At 36.4% G+C, this 20,361-nt stretch overlaps 3 protein-coding genes across 4 annotated transcripts in view; 2 read left to right on the forward strand and 1 right to left on the reverse strand.

Moving 5' to 3' along the window:
- Window positions 1-2,855, forward strand: part of LOC128990385 (polyglutamylase complex subunit TTLL1) — a 26,174-nt gene extending 23,319 nt beyond the window's left edge. Inside the window, exon 11 of the mRNA XM_054412733.1 lies at window positions 2,663-2,855. Coding sequence (XP_054268708.1) covers window positions 2,663-2,804 — 142 coding nt within the window. The 3' untranslated portion in view covers window positions 2,805-2,855. The remainder of the gene's footprint in view (window positions 1-2,662) is intronic.
- Window positions 2,845-19,687, reverse strand: LOC128990386 (40S ribosomal protein S10-like). 2 transcript variants are annotated; one of them, XM_054412735.1, is made up of 5 exons: window positions 19,574-19,687; window positions 11,335-11,479; window positions 6,865-6,978; window positions 3,611-3,790; window positions 2,845-2,929 (listed from the first exon to the last, which is right to left on the reverse strand). In XM_054412735.1, exons 2-5 carry the CDS (start codon window positions 11,476-11,478, stop codon window positions 2,882-2,884), a joined length of 486 nt encoding a protein of 161 aa, XP_054268710.1. In that variant the 5' UTR covers window position 11,479; window positions 19,574-19,687; the 3' UTR covers window positions 2,845-2,881. The 2 variants fall into 2 exon arrangements, with proteins under 2 accessions (XP_054268710.1, XP_054268709.1); XM_054412734.1 differs by lacking the exon at window positions 19,574-19,687 and adding an exon at window positions 19,333-19,354.
- On the forward strand, window positions 14,453-15,613 carry LOC128989097 (piggyBac transposable element-derived protein 4-like). Its single transcript, XM_054410957.1, has one exon. It carries the CDS (start codon window positions 14,453-14,455, stop codon window positions 15,611-15,613), a length of 1,161 nt encoding a protein of 386 aa, XP_054266932.1.
- Window positions 19,688-20,361: the final 674 nt, after the last annotated feature.

Raw genomic sequence — 20,361 nt, forward strand, 5'->3', positions numbered from 1 at the left:
AATAACAGAAGTCTCCTAATTTTTATTTATATTAGAAGAGGCTGGTGGTAACAGAAGAAAATGGAGACGTGCTGTTAGGCCAAACGGAGGTAAGATATATGTTTGTTAATAGTATTCAATGGAAGGTGATATTTAGCTATTATAACCAGTGTGAAAATTAGCCCTCAGTTTTACTTCAGAGCTTTTCTCATCCACAACATTGACTTTTACTGTAAAACCATTGGATTTAAAACTCATACAATGTAAAATTGGACAAAGAAATATGTGGCCACCCGAAATTTGTTTTAAGGTGATTTTTAATATTGTTGTGTTTGTTATTGTTTAGTATTGTTTTTAATTATGTTTTAATATTGTGTCTTATATTTAGCAGTAGGGTTAAATGTTCATTGACGCTAGGTACCTAATGAAGTTCGAGATCATAATGAATATGACGTAGAGATTTTTGTGAAAATATTCAATATTTTGTACTCTTATTTCAGAGTTTTCCAGGGTGGTCTAGGAAATGTGATGCTTACGGTGTTCTAGGGTGTTTTATAACTTTCAAAATGAATATGAATAGTCTTGATAGTAGTTGGTTATGATCTACAGTAGAGAAGGAATGTGTCTAATAGCTTTGTTTTTGGATAAGATCAGCTGTCAATTTTAGCTATGGCCACCATTCATAAAAAATTGTAACAAACAATAACGCCTGCGTCCATTTAGAACCATAAAAACTCCAGACTTTTTAAACATAGGCCTACTGAAAGACGCAAAATTAATATTATATTAATTAAACAAAATTAAGAGAATAATCCGTTCTACACTAATAGCCTACGATAATAGAAATGTACAAATTGTTTATGCATAGACTAATTTTTAATACAATCCATATATACATTACCACTTTATAATGTATTGATTAATATTTATTTAAATTCAATAGCTGTATTTACTAATACATGGAGACACTACTACAATGTATTTCTGTAATGATGTTTAATGTGTAAATTTCATCTGCAAGTTAACTCTCACAACTTTACGCATAGAGTAAGTCTACGACAATTACTGGAGCTTTATTTTTACAATGTCTAATTGTTTGTTGTCTCCAATAGGAGAGACTATTACAATACCGATTAATTTTTTTAAATATATTTTATGTTTCCCGACAACATAATGTATCAACATTTAAATTTCTTTGTTTGGGTAAAGTAAAGACACAATATTGTAATGCATTGTTAACGTTTTAGAATTCCGTTATTAATTAATGTGTCTAGGTAAATCAAATCATGTACCTATACAAATATCAAAAATATTTTATATTTTATTTACTAACACTATAATTCAGAATTATTTCGGTAGTAATACAGAAATAATAAGATGAACCAGACTATTGTTAGCACCTGCACGACAGATATAATTAGGCCTTTAAAGAATCAAATGTTATACCTATCAAGGACAAGCGTTCAAGGTTACAAGCCCAGTATACAAAATACGAACTTAATTATTTTATTTGCAGCAGTACACAAAATGGTATTAATTTGAATAAAAGAAACAAATTACCGACTACGAAAATATATATTTCATAACCTGTAAAAGATCCAAATAAAATGTACAATTTTTTTGGCATCCCAATAAACTGCTATGTTTAAGTAAGAAGACCATAAATAAAACATACTCCTTTAGTAGATTTCTCATCCTTATGGATCAGCTGAAGACAATTTTATTGTTTGTAGAGGTAGTGTTTTGTTTACAATTTGTTTCTTGTTTATATTCATATATAGCCTCCTTTAACCAAATAAAACGTTCCAACCATGACTAACAACTCGTCCCCTAGTTATAAAACCAAACACTAGAGAACAAATCATGAAATTAACTACAAAATGATAGATGTTGTTGACACTAGCGATCAGTGTTACCGGACATGAACTAGACACGAATACCGAGCTTCAAAAATTAATGGGATGTGAAGTCTACTTGTGTTGGTTAGTCTAAGGTAAGACTATAACACATTTTCCGTCCTAATTATAATCATAAGAATAATAATAATAAAATCATACCTCTGAATATACATTTCTTTGTTTTATCGACTACATTGCTCTTACTCATAATTACTCGTTGGATGACATTATGGTACCGATACGATCGTAGGTACTACACTTTGGGGCAACACTGGCCAACAATCTTCGTGCTTGGCTCCCATTGGACAGCGCGCAAGACTTCTGATTGGGAGTTAGCGAGTTCTGCTGAGGGACCGAGTTAGCGACTTCCTTACTAGTTGACGGAATTCGCTAACCCGGCTCTAGAGCGGGTTCCGGAGTTAGTAAATTCCGAAACGAGTTAGCGAGTTCCTCTCATCGACCAAATTTAAAGATAGGCGTTTAACAAGGGGTTAGCGAATTCCAGAGTTAGGCAATTCTGCGGACCCAAAATTATTATATTGAATAATGACATGAATACTTTTGAACAAAACCGGTATGGATCACAAACATAAACAAATGGCGTTGCTGGCCCAAAAATAATCATTATTTAACATTGCTTAAATGGAATTGTCCAAATCATATACTACATGCTATTAATAGGATTCGGGCCAGCGATGTCATTTGTTTATGTTTATGATCCATACCGGTTCTGTTCAGTATTCGTGACTAATGATAACCACTAAGGGGTACTTTATCTATTTTAGTACAAGGTGGAACAAAATCCCGACGCCTGACAAGCTTGGCAACTTTGAGCTGTTGATTGACGAAGAGCTTGCGGCCCATGAGGAACAATCATCTTCCAACCGCTACAGAGACAACCGAGGACCAACATCCAGGTGGAAATAGACGAAGGAAACTTAAAAATTTAAGATGAAATAAACAAGAGTAGTAATAAAATGGTTTTATTTCACATAACCTTAAAATTACTGAGGAGGTGGGGCTGCGCCTCTTCCTCTGCCATAACCACCGCGCTGAAATAAACAAAATAAATTATTAGTAGTGTAAGGTGGATTCCAGATAATTCTAATCCTACGTAAATAGGATCATTTGAACATTTTATCTTTGACTATTGATACAACTAGACGTTCCATTCCAATGTTAAAGTTGTCGCCAGTTTTTTTTTTCTAAACAAAATCGTCGTAGTTGATGTGAGGCAGCCAACAGATTGTGCAGATCTAAATTACAAATTTCTGTACAAGTTTAACTAATGGAAAAACTTATTGTGAACTATAGCAACTGTTATGACCTATCAACTTGATCAGCAACAAAAAAAGGTATAATGGGATTTTAGACACTAGCACATTATATTTTATCTAGCCCCCTCTACATTTTTTACGACTGGCTCGCACAACTGTTATGTTTTAATAAGACAATTGGTGACATCTGCTTGTCCATATAGATGGGATGTCTACTTCACTAGCCAATAGTCAATGTTATGAAAATGATTGTTGAATGAGTTTGAAAAGCATGCTGCTTTCAATATAGTAATGCCATGTAATTCCAATTTTGTTAGGCTCACAAATTCCTTTACCTTTTTCACACAAAAATGTTATCACACATTATCTCAAAATCACTATATAGATAATGATTAATAAATCTTAATACCCAATAAATTTGCACAACACTGGACTGAAATAAAAAGTGCTACTTACGAATTCCATCTCAGCAGCACCAGGGCCGACATCAGCCTTCTTGTCGCCACTGCCGCCGGGCGCTCGTCTGTACGCATCTCTGTCCTCTCCTCCACGAGGTCTAGCCTCTCCGCGTGTAGTCGCAGGTCTCGGCCGCGCTGTCTCCGCACGAGTCTGCCTCTTCAGTGTCGATGGTACAATCTGTGAAAACAATGTATCAGTTGATTATGAAGGCAGAAATAGCCAGTCACAACACGTCAACTAAACATCAATCATCACCACTAAAAGTCTTAGTGGTTCCGCTTGTTTAGCTTTTAAAACACCATTTCATATTAAGTCAGTTTAAGTTTATTCGTCACAATTTTTTATATGTTTGAGTTTGATTATAAAATCCTCACAATAAAATAATCTCAAGAGTAATACTTTTATGCCATCTTTTTATTAACCTATAAATTTATCTACACTACATCTTTAGTCAATATTATTATTATACAGGGAAAAGTCAAGATGAAATTATAAGAATTCAAGAAAGGAAACACAAATGAAGTGTACATTAAAATTTAATATCCTGAGATTAGGTTAAAGTTTCTAACAAAATTATTTGTACAATCTATGCGTCAGGAAAATATCACATCAACACCTGCATAATTTCAGAGTTGGATCTGTGAATTTTCTTTTCATCATTTGCATCACATTCTATCATACAGCAAAATTTCGGTAAACAGAAGAATATTTACTAAATATTGCATTATTATTTATTGCTTAACATTTCACAAAAAATATTTCAAAACAGTTTTATAAGAAAAAGGTAAATTTCATTGGAATTCATGTCACAAAACATAATTTTAAGAGATTTAGTAAATAAAGTTTTCTCTAAAACATTCTGCATAGGCTTAATAAATGCATCAGAAAAATTTTACTTCATTATACATTAAGAAATGTCAGTGTTGGATCTGTGAATTTTCATCATTTGCATTCATATTATACAACTCAACTATGGGAACTTACACAGAGGTATAAAAAAGTCAGTGTTGGATAAGTGAATTTTCATTTGCATTCACAGAGTGTATACTATATTTTTAAAGTGAAATTTCAGGTTTTTCCTTTTTTTTCAAAGTTTTCCCATGTGAACATTATATTAATTCCCACGTACATGTTTAGTTCCACTTAAAACTATAACCAGTTTAAAACTTACAGCTTAGGTATACATAAATATATATCACATTTGTATATTTATAATAGTCCCAAGTTCAGTGAGCTAGTTTTGAAAAAATAATATTCCTCGTTAAAGTAATAATTTTCATTATAATCATTCCTTAAGGCCACAAAAACATTGTCTCTCTCGATAGCAGCAAAATTCTTAATATTATCTCCATTGTTCATGAAATCATTATCATTGGCGGCAAAATCCTGAATATCTCCCGTGGTCATGTGGTCTTCTCCAATGGTGACGTAAACATCATCACAGTTTTCCATAATCATGGCAAAATCCTATACATCTTCCGCGGTCACGGAAACGTCATCATTGTCATCCACGATCGCGGCAAATCACGAATATCTTCCGCGGCCATGTAGACATTATAATCGTCGTATTTCGCGGTCACGGAAACGTCATCATTGTCATCCTATCCACGATCGCGGCAATCTTCTACCGGGGCTAAAATAAAAATCCCGGCTTTTCCCGGTTTTTTCCAGGTCCCTTTAAGTTCAAGGGGTTTTCCCGGTTCTCCCGGTTGATACAGACCCTGATTCATATCATGCAACTCAACTATAGTAGATTATAGAGGTACAGTAGAACCTCTTAATCCAAACTAATTGTGACCAGGGGTAGTTCGGACTATTGAATAGTTCGGATTACAGAACATATTGTTGTTTTACATAACAATAGCTAAAATACAGCTAAAATTGATCAGTGAAAAAATGTTTTATAAAGTAAAATACAGTGTTTATTTAATACAGTAGTAAACATGGTGAATAAACAGTATTGTAAATTAAATACAGTATACAAAAAAGAACTGCTGTTGAGTACAGCAATGAGGGGTTCGGATTAGTGGACGTTCGGATTACGGGGGTTCGGATTAACACATTGAGCGCTGAAAACCTTTAAACAGGCGCTCGCCAATGGCGGCGAGGCCCGGGCGGAGTCCTGACTGAATCAGCGATCGCTATTGGCATTGAAATATCTCAGTAAGACGAATCACAAAAGAGCAGCCAGTGGTGATTGTTCTGCGTTACCCCGATAGTGGACGTAGTTCACTGAAACACCCAAAGGTAGCAGCACTGCCTGTATCAATAACCAGAGTCTTTGTAATATGGCTCGAATAAGGAAAATCTTCGAAAATGGGACAAAAGCATTGCCAGACGGGATTTTACAGGCAATTTTAGTACCAACCTACACCAGAATAAAGCTCACATTCTAAGCTACAGGCTAATAATAACGATTACAACGTTCCCCGGCAATGTCGTAGCACACATTGAAACAAGTTTGTTGCTATGCTAACATGACGGGCGCGCCCGCCAGACGCTTGGTGTGCCAACTGCGCATGGCGGGCCGACCTGTCACTCGCGCTCAATGTGTTAAAGAGGTTCTACTGTATTAAAAAATGTCAGTGTTGGATCTGTGAATTTTCATTTGCATTATATCATGCAACTCAACTATAATAACTTACACAGGAGAGGTATTACAAAATATCGGTGTTGGTTTTGTGAATTTTCATTTGCATTCATATCATGCAACTCAACTATGGTAACTTACACAGAGGTATTAAAAAATGTCAGTGTTGTGTCTGTGAATTTTTGTTTGCATTCATAACATGCAACTTAACTATGGTAACTTACACAGAGGTAACACAACTATATTAAATTTGTTTATAAAAATGTAGAAATTAATTTACGTGCAAAATCTTTTTTTATATTGACATTCCAATTGACTAGTGTTGAGATTTGGAAGCTTTTAAAACGCAAACAATCGAAAAACTTAGGAACATGATTAGGTGGACTTGCTTATTGTATTTAAGTTACTATATATATTTTTTGTACTTTTCATCATTTAGTCGGGGTAAAATTTTTTAAAAATTAATCAATGTAAAAAAAATCAATCTCAAACCAATTTTCATTCTTGCACCAGAAGACGAATTTTCCTCAAAAGTGTCAGAGTAGGATATCTGTATTTCTTCATAATTTTATTTAATAAAATATGTGTCTACAAACACCAAAGAGTAGAAAAAATAGATTAGGTTTGATAAAACTTAAAACAATGTAGAATTTCAGCTTACCTCAGATGGCAGATGGAGGTAGTCCCTGAGATACCTGATGCCTTCATTTGTCAGGTACCAGTAGAAGTGCCTCCATGCAAACTGTTCATTCACATAGCCTCTGGATTTTAAGCTCTGAAAAACAAAATTTTAGTTGTAATTTTAAATGTTTTAGTTTTAAGTTTTGAACTAGACTAATATGGACTATTCACACCAGCGTCAGCAAACGTCTCTCAAATGCATACGGTACGGCATTGGATTATAGTCTACAAAAAATATATAAAGTCATAGCTGGGTGGTAAGAAAAAAAGGCATAGCCCGAATGTTCTACCACTGCACTGTTCCAAAGTGAATTTAAAGTCAAATTTCAAGCTTTGATTGAAGAAGAGGGTCTCTGACTGGGAAGCAAATATATAATTACGATGAGAAAACGAAACAGGCCTAAATTTTAGAATGCTGCCGACTAAAAGCCTTGAATTCAAAACAGAAAAAACTGCTGCTGGTTACAAAGAAAGTAAAGAAAAAGTAACCGTTTTAGCTTGCAGCAACGCAACTGGAACCCACAAACTAAAATTAGCTGTTATAGGTAAAGCAAAAAAGTCTAGAGCCTTCAAAAACATAAAAATGGAGGGTGACAGTTTTGATATCCCTGTTTGGTACAGGCATCAATCCAATGCATGGATGTCTGAGTATATTTTTAATGACTAGTTCTTTAGGCAGTTCGTACCAGACGTTGAGAAACATTTAAAATCCAAGAATTTTCCAAGAAAGGCACTTCTAATTCTTGACAAAGCAACGACCCACCCAAGTGTAGAGGTAATTCAGGATGAAAGAATAAAGTCAATCTTTTTGCCACCTAACGTGACCTCTCTGTGCCAACCAATGGATCAAGGCGTTTTAGTGACTCTGAAAAAGTTGTACAGGAAGAAACTTATCTCATGCCTTTTTTGAGGAATGGACAAGGGACTCGACTTGGTTGAAAAATTAAAAAGAATTGATATGTTGGATGTAATTAGGAGGGATAGCTAAGTCATGGGAAGCCTTGGCTGTGGTGCGTTCATGGAGAAAACTCTTAGACCATGAAGGAAATGAGTTCATTTAAAAAGAAGATCCCAGTGACAGCTAACTTGTGACATTGATGGCAAAAATTGCAGGCTGCGAAGGAGCTTCGGACGGTGTCGTTGAAGATTGGATAAATGAAGATGAGGAAGTGGGGCCTACATTACACTAAGAAATTGTTGATGCTCTCAAACAAAAGGATGCGAGTGATGAAGAAGAGTTGGGAGGGTGAGGTCGACGACCCACAACCAAAACTAACACATACTGAAGGTGTTAAGTTCATCGAGGGAGCCCTCCAGTACCTATAGGAGCAGGGAGCGTCTGCAATGGATATTCTTTGCCTTAGGAGACTTCGTGACAAAGCTGCGCGGCAGAGAAATCAGAATGAAAAACAATCAAAGATATCAAAATAATATATTAAGTGAAATTTAATAGTTACTACAGTATTGTGATGTATAATTGTGATGTTGTTTAATTTGACTTCAAGATTAATTTATCATTATTGTTGACCAAAGACTGAACTACAGTAATTAACAGTGCAATTAATTGTTAGGCTTTTTAGTACTGTATTTAATAAATTTAAGTGATTTCTACATAAAACTAGTGTTTATACTTTCCTGTATATTTAAGTCAATTTACTTCCTATAGTTTGACACCCCATAAGTCCACAAAGTGTCGAACTATCGACGTTCAACTAAGCAAAAAACCTTAGCAATGTTGAACAAATCAGGCAGTCCCCTAACACCTGTAAAGCTGCCTAGGAAATAATAAATGAACATCATAAGCCAAGCCCAGTGCCTAAAATACAGGCAACACCTGATGAATTCAACACCTACTTTGTTCGGGTGGCCCAGAGTGTCATTGCCGATTTACCTGCCTTACAGACAGACCCTACAGAGACAATAATTCACCGTTCACCAGCTTGTAAATTTGCAAACTGGAGAGAAGCGAGTCCTGTCGAGGTTAGGAATATTGTTAACAGGTTTAAAGACTTGAATAGCCACGATATTCATGGGATTTCTTGCTCCGTTCTAAAGGCAGTGATTGACACCATAGTAGTACCTCTTACTAATCTAATAAATGCTTGAATTTCAAAGGAAATTTTTCCTGATGATCTTAAGACTTCTAGGACCATACCAATCTACAAGAAAGGGGACCCAAAGATCCTGGCCAATTCCCGACCTATCTCAATTTTGCCTAACTTCTCTAAAGTATTTCAGACCGTAATGAAAAATCAACTTGTGGAACGGCTTGAAGCCCACGACCTATTAAGTGATGCCCAGCACGATTTTAGAAGCAGGCGATCCACCACCACAGCCCTTCTAAACCTTGTTGAGACGATAATCGATGCTTTCGAAAACAGTGAGTCTTACGTACATCTTGACCTATGTGATCCCAGCAAGGTGGTCGATGTGGTCTCGCATGACATCCTGGTGGCCAAACTTAGCAAGTATGGAATTAGTGGCCCAGTCCTTAACCCATTGGCGCCGACTTACGAGCATTACTCGTACGGCCGCTGCAGGCCCGGCGGCCGACTTACGAGTGCCACTCGTGTCACTGCTGCCATTAGTTATTTAGTTATTATTATTTTTCGCCCTTTTAGCTTCATCTTACTATTATAATGTTTATAAATATCTTGCTTCTTGATTTGCGTATTTACTCTTTTATTTTAGCGAATAACAAACAATTTTGTGTTGCCATGGAAACCTCATATCACCAAAAATCAGCTGCACAACAATAAAAAAAATGTTATTACTTATAAAAGTACACAACTTTTGATTTTTCTACATAGGGAATCGATTGAACTTTATAATAGTAGTGTTATTTGGTGTCTGGATTAATCTTGGAATTTGTATATCAAGTTTACTTTCAAAATATTATTTTTAAAATTTTTATTTTTATAATCTTTATATATATATATTTTTTAGTTTAGAACTTTGACTATCCAATTACCACTATTCTGTAGACAATTTTACTGTGAACAAAATGGTGAAAGAATTATTAATTTATTACCTAAGGTTTTCTTTCTATAGCAGTTAGAGTAAAAGTCTACAAATTCGGTAAAATTAATTGCCGCCAGAGGGTGCTGCAGGTAGCGCATTAATTCCTTCCCCAATGGGTTAAAACACTGGCAGGGTACCTTTAAATTCGGAAGCAAATCGCATCACTGAGTGGGGCCTCTTCTAGAGTTGGCATACTTCTACACGGAGTTCCACAAGGATCGGTCCCATTACTTTTTACAGTGATGATCAATGCTTATCACCAAACGGTCACACACCACTATTTGCAGACGATACAACCGTACTCTCTCGAGGGCGAGACCTGTCAGAACTGAAAACAGAAGCTGAACATCTGCTGACGCGGGCCAAGGATTGGTTTATCTCAAACAAGCTGAAGATAAACGAAGACAAGACTCAGTCTTTGGTGTGCACCCTCAAAACTAGAGAGTAGGTGGATGAACCTCTTAAGCTGCTTGGCTTTTGGATTGACAAGTGAAGCTGGAGAAAACTAAGACTAATAAACAACTCAGCCATACCTAAAGATTGTGTACCACGCCCTTTCTCACAGCCACATAGCGTATGGACAGGTATTGTGGGGTCACGCTCCTGCAGCCCATGGTGAACTGCTACTCCAAAAAAAGGCACTCAGAATTTTATCATCTTCTGAATACACTGAGCACCGAGGGCCTATTATTAAGGATCAACAGATACTAACCATCTTCAGTCAATACGTCTATGACACTCTTATCCTCCTTAAGGAACATGAGAGGTGAATATTATAAAAGGGAAGACCAGCACAGCTACAACATCAGAAGTGCCCAAAACCTTGACATGCCACGCTGTCGCTTATTTATTTATTTATTCATTTAACGATTACAACCAATACAGTTAAATACATTGTTGTGCTTGCTTAATAGTAACAAATCAACTGATTAAGAGTGAATACATGGACGGCTGTTCAATTATGTTAATACTCTAAATAAATAACAAGTGACAAAGATTGAGTGCAATAGAGTAACAATAAATAAATATTCTCAAAATAAATAACAACTAACAATGAAAAATTAACAACAGTGAGTCATGGGTCGGACACTCAAATGCTATCCTCGCTCTGCGAAAAAGGTTTTTAATACCCTGCCAGTGCGAGAGATGGAACTCAAAAAATTCAAAAAGGGTTTACACAGAGCCCTAGTGGATAGGCCTCTGTATTCATTTGGGGAACTTAGTGAAGAACCTATTTTCCAATCATAGTCCAAAACATCGCCACATTAGATGTAAATATCTGTTAATAGTGTAAATATGTTAACTTATTGACAACGCTGAAGAATATGGATGAAATATTGTTCATTGTTAATTAACTCGCAAGAGTATTGACGTAATCTATCCGACAGTGTCGGTCAAGGATAAAGACTTCAATATTTCAAGTACCTACCTGCATAGCCTTGATGACTTGAAGGTTAGGGATGGTCTCAAGTTCTGGATGTTTTGGTGCATGGAAATCCTTCTTGGCAACCATGACACCCTCTTTGAAGAGGTATTCATAGATCGCAACACGGTTCTTCTTTGGCATCAACATTCTGAAAATAAATGCCATGCAATGAATAAACACACTGATAAACATAGTTCTAATGAGTTTAAGTTACTGAAGCAAAGGTTTCATATAGGTCGTTTGAATGAATTTGAGTACAGGGTTCACAAACAAGACCAAGCTAGGCAACTTAGATTATTGAGTTGCTGATTATGAATTGGTCAGCTAAAGCTATGGTTCCACAAAATTTTTCGTTGCGGAAATTACGCTGCCTAAAATCCAAAAGAGGTGGTTCTGACTGCGGAAATAAGGTTGCGAAAATTCAGTTCTGTCCAAACTAGCGACGAGTTGGGCCTATGGATAGGAAGAGGGAAGCCTTTGTGGCTTTGATGCTGTATGCTGCTGTATGATGTTGCGAAATATCTTTATTGGTGTCAAGTCATAGTGATCGGAGTGATATATTAAACAATCGGGACAGTGAAGGAGCTTACAACATACTCGTTCACCAATTTTTCTTTTTGGTTGGTAAAAATAGTACATTTGGTAAATACAGATTTACCTATTTTCCCGAGTTTTTCTCCAATTGTACTCCAAATTACGTCTTTTTTGTATTGTTTTTGTACTCCGAGTGACTCAACTTCCACAGCAGATCATGTTGAGACACCAACTTGACAAGTTCTACCTCTTCGGTTCAAGAAAAACATTCATCTACACCTATCTTTTTACCGTACAAGACATAGGCCTAATGAAACTGCAATAACTGCACGGTCACAATAATTGATGGCTCTTCTCCGCTGGCGGATTCCGCACTGCTACTGTTCTTAGACCAGTATGATTTGTCCGCCATGCGGAACCGAAAATTCCGGACACGTGGCACGTTAGTGGAACCGCACACAGGGGAACTCCATTAAACCAGTGTTATTGTAATTCCACAGCGGAAAATTTCACACGGTACGGCGAAGATTCCGCAGTCTGTGGAACCATAGCTTTAGTTACAGTAATGATAACAAAATAAACCACATGTCACTAGATACCAACTCTCAAATTCTAGGAACTTTATTCTGTCACTTCTGAATTAATAACAAACTAGCTGTTACCCACAGGCTTGACCCCGTTTGACTTCATAACTACTAATTTAACTCCTATTGATTGGTTAAATTAAAGCTGAAATAAACAAATCAGGATAGGCTATCAGTAATGTAAAAACAAATAACCACACAGATTTTAATAAGGTAAATAAATTGAAAGAATAACTTACAATAAGTACAGCTGAGGTATTTTTAACGAGGTATATGGAAAGTTACCTTAAGAAAGTAATTACGACCTTTTTCGTACGACAATTTTCCAGTAAGTTTAATGTAACCCTGCATTTTGTGGAAATTCTTGATTCTTGATCATTTTAATAACTTAACTTACCAAACAGTAGTACAAACTCTGTTTGTATTATACAGAGGCCACTTATACAGCGCGCTGTGGTGGTAATGTTAGGTTGGGTTAAGTTACTTATCCGAAGTTTTTGATGACTTATCTGGTACAATTCGATTCATAACGAAACGAGGAAAGTCCTACAAAGATATTTATGATAACCCAACCTAACATAACTGCAGTGCGCTGTAAAATAAGTAGCCTCCGTATAATATGTAAGTAGGCCTACCTTCCAAACTTATATAGGTAACCTATTAACTTAGGCCTAACTTATGTTACCGGTATTTGAAATGGACCTGACTGGGGCCTACTTGATAGATTATAGCTTAACTTAAGCCAAGCCAACTTAGTTAGAATAAGTGTGTAATCATTTTGATCCAACACAAATCTAACCTAATAGATCCAACAGTCCAATCTTAACTTCTTAAAGAATAATTAAATTAGGTTAAGTTAATAGGCTAGATGTAAATTGATTTGAGATGTTATTGGTTAACACGTTCAGTGCGACGGGCGCCGATCGGCGGCCGAGCGGTGTCCCGTTACGCGTGCGGCGGACGCCGATAGGCGCTTCGTGTAGCATCGTGTTTGGCGCCAAGATATCAGCTGATCGTTCATTTCACGTGTTTTTGCGCTACGGTGTGTTGTTGTTGAAGAGTTGGGTTATGTTTTAGTGGTGATCGTTCGTAGTTTTGCGATAGTTCGTAATAGTGAAAATCATGGATGAAAATCCAGGACCTTCAAACCGTAAAAAACGAAAATGTGACGGTGATTACATCGATGTAGACAATCTTACTGTTAGTGAGATCGACCAATTGTATTACGACTCTGATGAAGATTATGCTTCATCACATGAGGATGCTTTTGATGACGGTGAAGATTGTGACTACGTCCCAGAAAGTGATTATGACAGTGATGACAGTCAACAAAACTGTGATAATAGTAGGCCTACAAGTGATTTCGGTGAAATTGACACAGTGTTCAATAACAGTAACAACCCGGTTTCAACTCAAGATCAACTGGAATCTGACTCAGATGACCCAGACCCTGTTCAGCCGGAAGACCGTCCTCAGCTCAGGCAGCTACAAGAGGTAGGCCTACAGAACACGACCCCGTTCTGCCGGACAACCGACCAACTCAAGCAGCTACAAGAGGTAGGCCTACAGAAGACGACCCTGTTCAGCCGGAAGACCATCCAATTCAGGCAGCTACAGGAGGTAGGCCTACAGAAGACGACCCCGTTCAGCCGGAAGACCGTCCAACTCAGGAAGCTGCAAGAGGTAGGGCTAAAAAAACTCAACCTCCTAAGTACAAATGGTCACCTAATTGTAACTTAGTTGATGACATATATTTTACAAAAACAAATGAGCTTCTAGTTCCCATACCTGGCAATAATACTCTCTCAGTTGACTATTTTGAAATGCTAGTGGAAGATTCGTTTTTAGAAAAAATTGTAAAAGAATCTAACAGTTACGCCTTGGACACATTTTTTGGTAGATCAGATCTGTTGGAGCATTCCGGGATCAATAAGTGGACTGACATTACAGTAAGTGAGCTCAAAATATTTTTGGGTTTAATTTTACACATGGGAACTATCAAAATGCCAAGGCTTTCCGATTACTGGAAAACAGATCCATTGTTTTTGTCAGTGTTTCCCCAATACATGAGCAGAGATAGGTTCTTCCTAATACTGCGCCACCTTCATTTCAACAACAACAATGATGGGAATGACAAGTTGTTCAAAATTCGTCCAGTGATAGACTATCTGAACAACCGAATGTCCAAAATATATTATCCTAGTAAGGAATTGAGCTTGGATGAAGCGATGATTCTCTGGCGTGGACGTATACAATTTAGGCAATACATAAAAAATAAACGCCACAAGTACGGCATCAAGATTTACACTCTTTGTGAGCCAAATGGCCTGGTCTTGAACACTATCGTGTATACAGGTAAAAGTGATGAACTTGGTGGCAAGGGACATACTAACAAAATTGTAAAAGCCCTCATGACAGGTAGAGAGAACCACGGACATTCATTGTTCATGGATAATTTTTATAACTCCCATGACCTGTCCAAAGAACTGCTAGAACAGGGTACCCACGTAACAGGAACCCTATTGGCCAACAGGCAACACAACCCAAAGGATGTTGTAAATTCCAAACTGGAAAAAGGGAAAACGACTTGCCTGTTCTCTGAAAAACATGTCATGGTAGGGAAATGGCGTGATAAAAGAGCCGTTCTCTACCTCTCTACTGAATTTGACAACACAATGACCCAAGCAACAAATCGGAGAGGTCAAATGTCTATGAAGCCACTTCCAATAGTAAGATACAATGCGTATATGTCTGGAATCGATCGTAAGGATCAGATGATGGCATACTACCCAGCAGAGCGGAAAACCATTCGCTGGTACAAGAAGCTGTTCATTCACTATTTTGTAATGATGATGTTGAATTTGTTCTCTTTGTTCAACAAGTACACAACCTCAGGAAAACTGGCACTGTATGACTTCAGGCTTCAAATCATAAGACGCCTTCTTTCAGAAAAACAATTAGTAAGAAGGGAACCCACGCCCAGAAACACGGAGCATCTTCCAACCAAATGCTTAGTCGGCGAAAATGGTAGAGTAATGAGGAAAAAGTGCAGAGTTTGCAAAACTGAACAAAACAAAAGGAAAGACACTATCTACCACTGCATCGCTTGTCCTGGAAATCCCGGCTTATGCTTGGAGCCATGTTTCAAGAAATATCACCAGTAAGAGAGGCCTATCACAAGGATCTTCATGTGGGATCAAACTTGCTTTATTATGAATGTTCAAAATAATGTCGCCTCTAAATGCAGCCTCCATAAATGTTAACTTGTATGATTATTTTTAAGTATATTATTCAGTCTTTCTATTTTTACTTCATGATTTGTAACCAATTTCTCATTCAAAATATTAAAAATAAAAATGTAAAAAAATATATAAATATATTCAAAGGAAAAAGGACTTGTTTTCTCTTTGTAGCAACAGGCCGTAATGCTTGTCAACCATGACGTCACGATAGAAGACGGCAATGACGTAATTAAGGTTATATTTTTGTTTTCGATGAAAATATTAAAACAAGCAGCTGATCACAAACGGCAAACATTACGTCATTGCCGTCTTCTATCGTGACGTCATGCTAGACGAGCATTACGGCCTAGCAACCGATTCATACAAGGACGCCTATAGGCGCCCGCAGCATCCAACACCAAAACTCTCAAAATTTCTTGCTGGGGGCTGCGGACGCACATAGGCGTCCATATATAATTGTTATATATATTGGCTATATTTTACATGGAGTAAAAGCTTTGACATAAATAAACTTATTTTAAATGTCTTTGACAAAAATAATGATGCAGCCACTGGGGAATGGATCGTGAATTCTTCCATAGCAGTGAACATGTTAACAATAAGAATTAGAACACCCAACTTAGATCCTTGCCTAGAACTGGTGAAGGACATATGGCAAAGTTATTCCTTAGAAACTATCTAGGCTAATGTGGATTTTCAAAGTTCGTTTCATGCTTTTTTCATCGCCCTAACTTAAGTTAATAAGTTACCTCAGTATTTATTCCGTATAGGTGCCTCCAAACAAATTTTTACCTAATTTTGATATCTTACTTTATAGTTTTTACCTCCTGAATCCAAATATACAATAATTTTTTACAACTGATGAATATTTCTCAAGATATCGCCGTAAAAATATACAACATTACAATAAACAAGGTGGGATGGATAAAATTTACAAGTGGAATGAATTATGGGTTAACTACAGCTGACTGTTTTCAACCACATGACAAGCAACTGGAAGTACCTGGTAACAACTTTTGAACTTTACTAACTCAATCTGATTCTTTCATCGGCATTATGCCTAGTGACGTAATTTTACTTCACTACAACTAGAACTCAAAACAAAAATTGCTGCGTAGTGCTAGTCTGCTACACCGTCACAAGTTTAAGTTAAGTGAAGAGAGTAACATGGTTGATGAGAAGAATAACATCGTTGATTAAACATGATAACATCGTTGTAGAAACATTTCAAGTGATTCTGTAGTCATTAGCGTTTTCTATAATTTAGGAATTTCGTCACGTTATGGAGATACCTATAGATGGACTGGTGGACTAATTACATGTAGTTCTTATTTAGGCATGTCAGGGTGGTAGGTTGTGCTTTATGTGAATTGGTGACTGCATTAAGTCCTTTGAAGGTAGGTTAGATTAGGTAAGTTAAAGTTTAGGTTATAATGTATCGAGTTGTTAGTTTATGTCGCCTGCAGACTGTTTTTGTTAAGTTAAAATCCTTAGAAAAACACTTCAAATTACTTTTTACTTAAAGTACCGGTAATTTTAAGTGTTTTTCAAAAGATTTTAATTTTACAAAAACAGTCTGCAGGCGACATAAACCAACAACTCGATACATTATAACCTCAACTTTACCTTCCTAATCTAACCTACCTAACTTCAAAACACTTAATGCAGTCACCAATTCACATAAAGAATGACCTACCACCCTGACATGCCTTTTCTGACATCAAAAGGAGTTTGCTTATTTAAATTCTAGAGGTTTGGTTAGGTTAGGTTATGTTAGAATAGCACCATTTTATTATGTAATTTCTAAACGGCGAAATATAAATCAATAAATCTTATCTTTACTAATATTATAAATGTAAAAGTTTGTGTGTTTGTTTGTTTGTGTGTAAGTTCAATCACGCATAAACCACTGGACGGATTGGGCTGAAATTTGGCATGATGATAGCTTACATTCCCAATTAACATATGGGCATATTCTTATCTCAAAAATCCTTTCGGGCTCCGCCCTAGTGGCTCTGTTCCCCATGTTAACCGATAGTTATGATGTTATGAGTTATTCATATTTAAAGGGAGAATTTAGTCAGCTGTTTCAACTAAAAAAGTTGGTTCTATGATATGGAAAAGCATTAAAAAGTTATAAGATTTACAAACAGGGTGCATCACTATATTTTTTTTGCATTTATGAAAACAGCTAATTTGAACCATAGACAAAAAGAATGAAATATAGACTGTCAGCCGTGCTGCGGTTACCATAGGTTCCGGCGCACACCGCTGTAGTTTACGTAGCGTGTAAGCTGTAACTACCGTGGCGCTCCCAGCGGTGTGCACCAGAACCTATGGTAACCGCAGCACAGCTGACGGTCTATATTTAATTCTTTTTGTCCATGTTTGAACTAAGCAGCAACAAAAAACTGTGATTCGCAATGAGACTGTTAAAGTAGGATTGTTTACAGTTATGTTTATGTTTTTCATTTCATGAATAATTTGTGATATTTTGCGAATTGTTGATAATTTATTTTTCCCTATTGTTTAGGTGAAGTGGTAGAACATTATGGCTATGGTAGATGTGTGTACATAATACTATAGAATACTGTAAATTTAAAAAAACAAATTTTATCAAACTGTGTCCTCCCTTATTGCAAACGCAAAGCTTGAGTATAACTGCAATAAGCATTTTATACTATATTCCAACCCCGTACGAAGGACGGGTACTCTGCTAGTCATTAATAAAAATGAAATACTGGTAACAATAATAATAGGCTACATTTTATTAAATGTGGTAACTTATTGGTCTTAGAAAGTGAAAAGTCTATTAATCAGGTGATTTTCATATTGCAGAATCAGAGTTAGCTAATCAAGTTGTCACTTCCATTTGCTTGACTATGGATTGAAAACAATCAGCTGTTGGCTTACTTAACCCATAAGTTCATTCCACTTGTAAATAATGTCATCCATCCTATACCTTGTTTATTGTAATGTTGTTTATTACAGCGATATCTTGAGAAATATTCATCAGCTGGGAAAAATAATGGTAAGTATATTTGGATTCAGGAGGTAGCCTAAAAAACTATAAATTAGCCTAGGCCTAGGATATCAAAATTAAAAATTTGTTTGGAGGCACCTATACGGAATAATTACCATTACCTTCTATGCTACTTACTGAACAAATATAAAAGTAGATAGGCCTAAGTTACTGTAATTTAACAAAGAGAGACTTAAATTGAACAGTATTGTAAGTATCATTTTAGTGATATTGAACAGTAAGTGTTAATATCAAACATACTTAAACAAACTTTTGGTGCTTGAATAGGACAAGTTAACATTAGGGCCTAGGCCTACTGAAATACCGGTAGCTCACTTTAGTTAGTTTCAATAAGATTTCTTACAGTAAACTTGTCGGCTGAGGATGGTTAATCACCAATGAGATTACATCACTAGTAGGCTACTTAAAAAATACTCATCACAATATCGCCGTTCTGGAAACTAACTTAGACATCCATGGAACTAGGCTAGGCCTAACTATTATTGACTATGGCCTAACCTAACCTAGTAAAATTAATTGTCACTAAAAAAATACTGGATTGAAATAACTCCAATTTAGTTCAACGACAATAAAAAGTATATGTGGGCCAAAAGCCTACCTGGCAAATATTTAAGAAAGATATGATAGATAACAGTTGGACATCAAAAATGTAGGTACAAAATCAAAAAACCAACATAACCTAACCACTATCCTTTTCTCATGTCGAAGAAAGTTTCTAGTAAAATGAAAAATTTACGAAGCAGGCAAAAACTCAAAATTAAACAGTAATTTATCTTGGTGTAATTTTGTAAAACAACCTAAGGATTCTTAAATAAATAAAGGATACAAAACACTCATACCTGACAACGTCTAGAATCTCATGCAAGGCAACCGGAAAAGACTAGCCTAAAGAAGAAGAATAACAGAGTAACAGAGCAACAGAGCAGAGACTGCAGAGAGTGTAGGCAGAGACAGAGGGAGAGGACAGAGAGAGAGAGAGAGAGAGAGATAACCAAAATTGAAAAATATATAAAATTAAAGAGGATGTGAATACTTGCAAAGAGTAAAATAACGTGAATCAGCTGGAATCATGGTGGAAGGAATACTTACTTGTATCTTTATATGTGATATATACTCATTGTCGTAGATTAAAAAGTTAGTCCACAGTATTATTATATTCACACTTTTAGTGCCTGCGTTATTGACATTTTGGTGAAGCAATAATTGCAAATTCTTCAAAGGGAAAGCGGAAGCAGCCTTGGTCCAAACACATATTAAGGGCCTATACACGGAACACGGCCACCTTAAACTGATCTTTAATCTTAAAAATGTCAATTATCAATTATCAACCATTGAGATGGGGACGCCACCCAGGTGCGTATTTTAACCCAAATATGAGTAAAGGATGAGTGTAGAATGGTGTGTAATGACCTGTGTAGCTTTTTAGCGAATTTCCCTATAGGGAAGTAGTAGCTATTACCGTAGGTCTCATGGTAAGACCTAGGCCCGTGACCGATTTACTTTTTCATTTTGATGTCCCCAGAGTCCAAAAACACCATTCGTTCAAATTTTTATATATCTACTAGCTGACCCGGCGAACTTCGTATCGCCTAAGTTATAGGTTTCCCCCATGGTGGAAGGAAAAAAC

This window comes from Macrosteles quadrilineatus, unplaced genomic scaffold (assembly GCF_028750875.1).
Source record: "Macrosteles quadrilineatus isolate MER2022 unplaced genomic scaffold, UCM_ALF_1.0 Scaffold_3__2_contigs__length_128488019, whole genome shotgun sequence".
NCBI classification, from domain to species: Eukaryota; Metazoa; Arthropoda; class Insecta; order Hemiptera; family Cicadellidae; genus Macrosteles; species Macrosteles quadrilineatus.

Bases quoted from the DNA above. Each gene is read 5' to 3' on its own strand.
- LOC128990386 (XM_054412735.1), bottom strand. From the start codon at position 11,478: ATGTTGATGCCAAAGAAGAACCGTGTTGCGATCTATGAATACCTCTTC. The intron at 6,979-11,334 runs GTAGGTACTTGA...TTTGTTTTTCAG, and splicing joins AAGTCATCAAGGCTATGCAG to AGCTTAAAATCCAGAGGCTA. The intron at 2,930-3,610 runs GTAAGTAGCACT...TGTTTATTTCAG, and splicing joins GTGCTGCTGAGATGGAATTC to CGCGGTGGTTATGGCAGAGG.
- LOC128989097 (XM_054410957.1), top strand. From the start codon at position 14,453: ATGCCAAGGCTTTCCGATTACTGGAAAACAGATCCATTGTTTTTGTCA.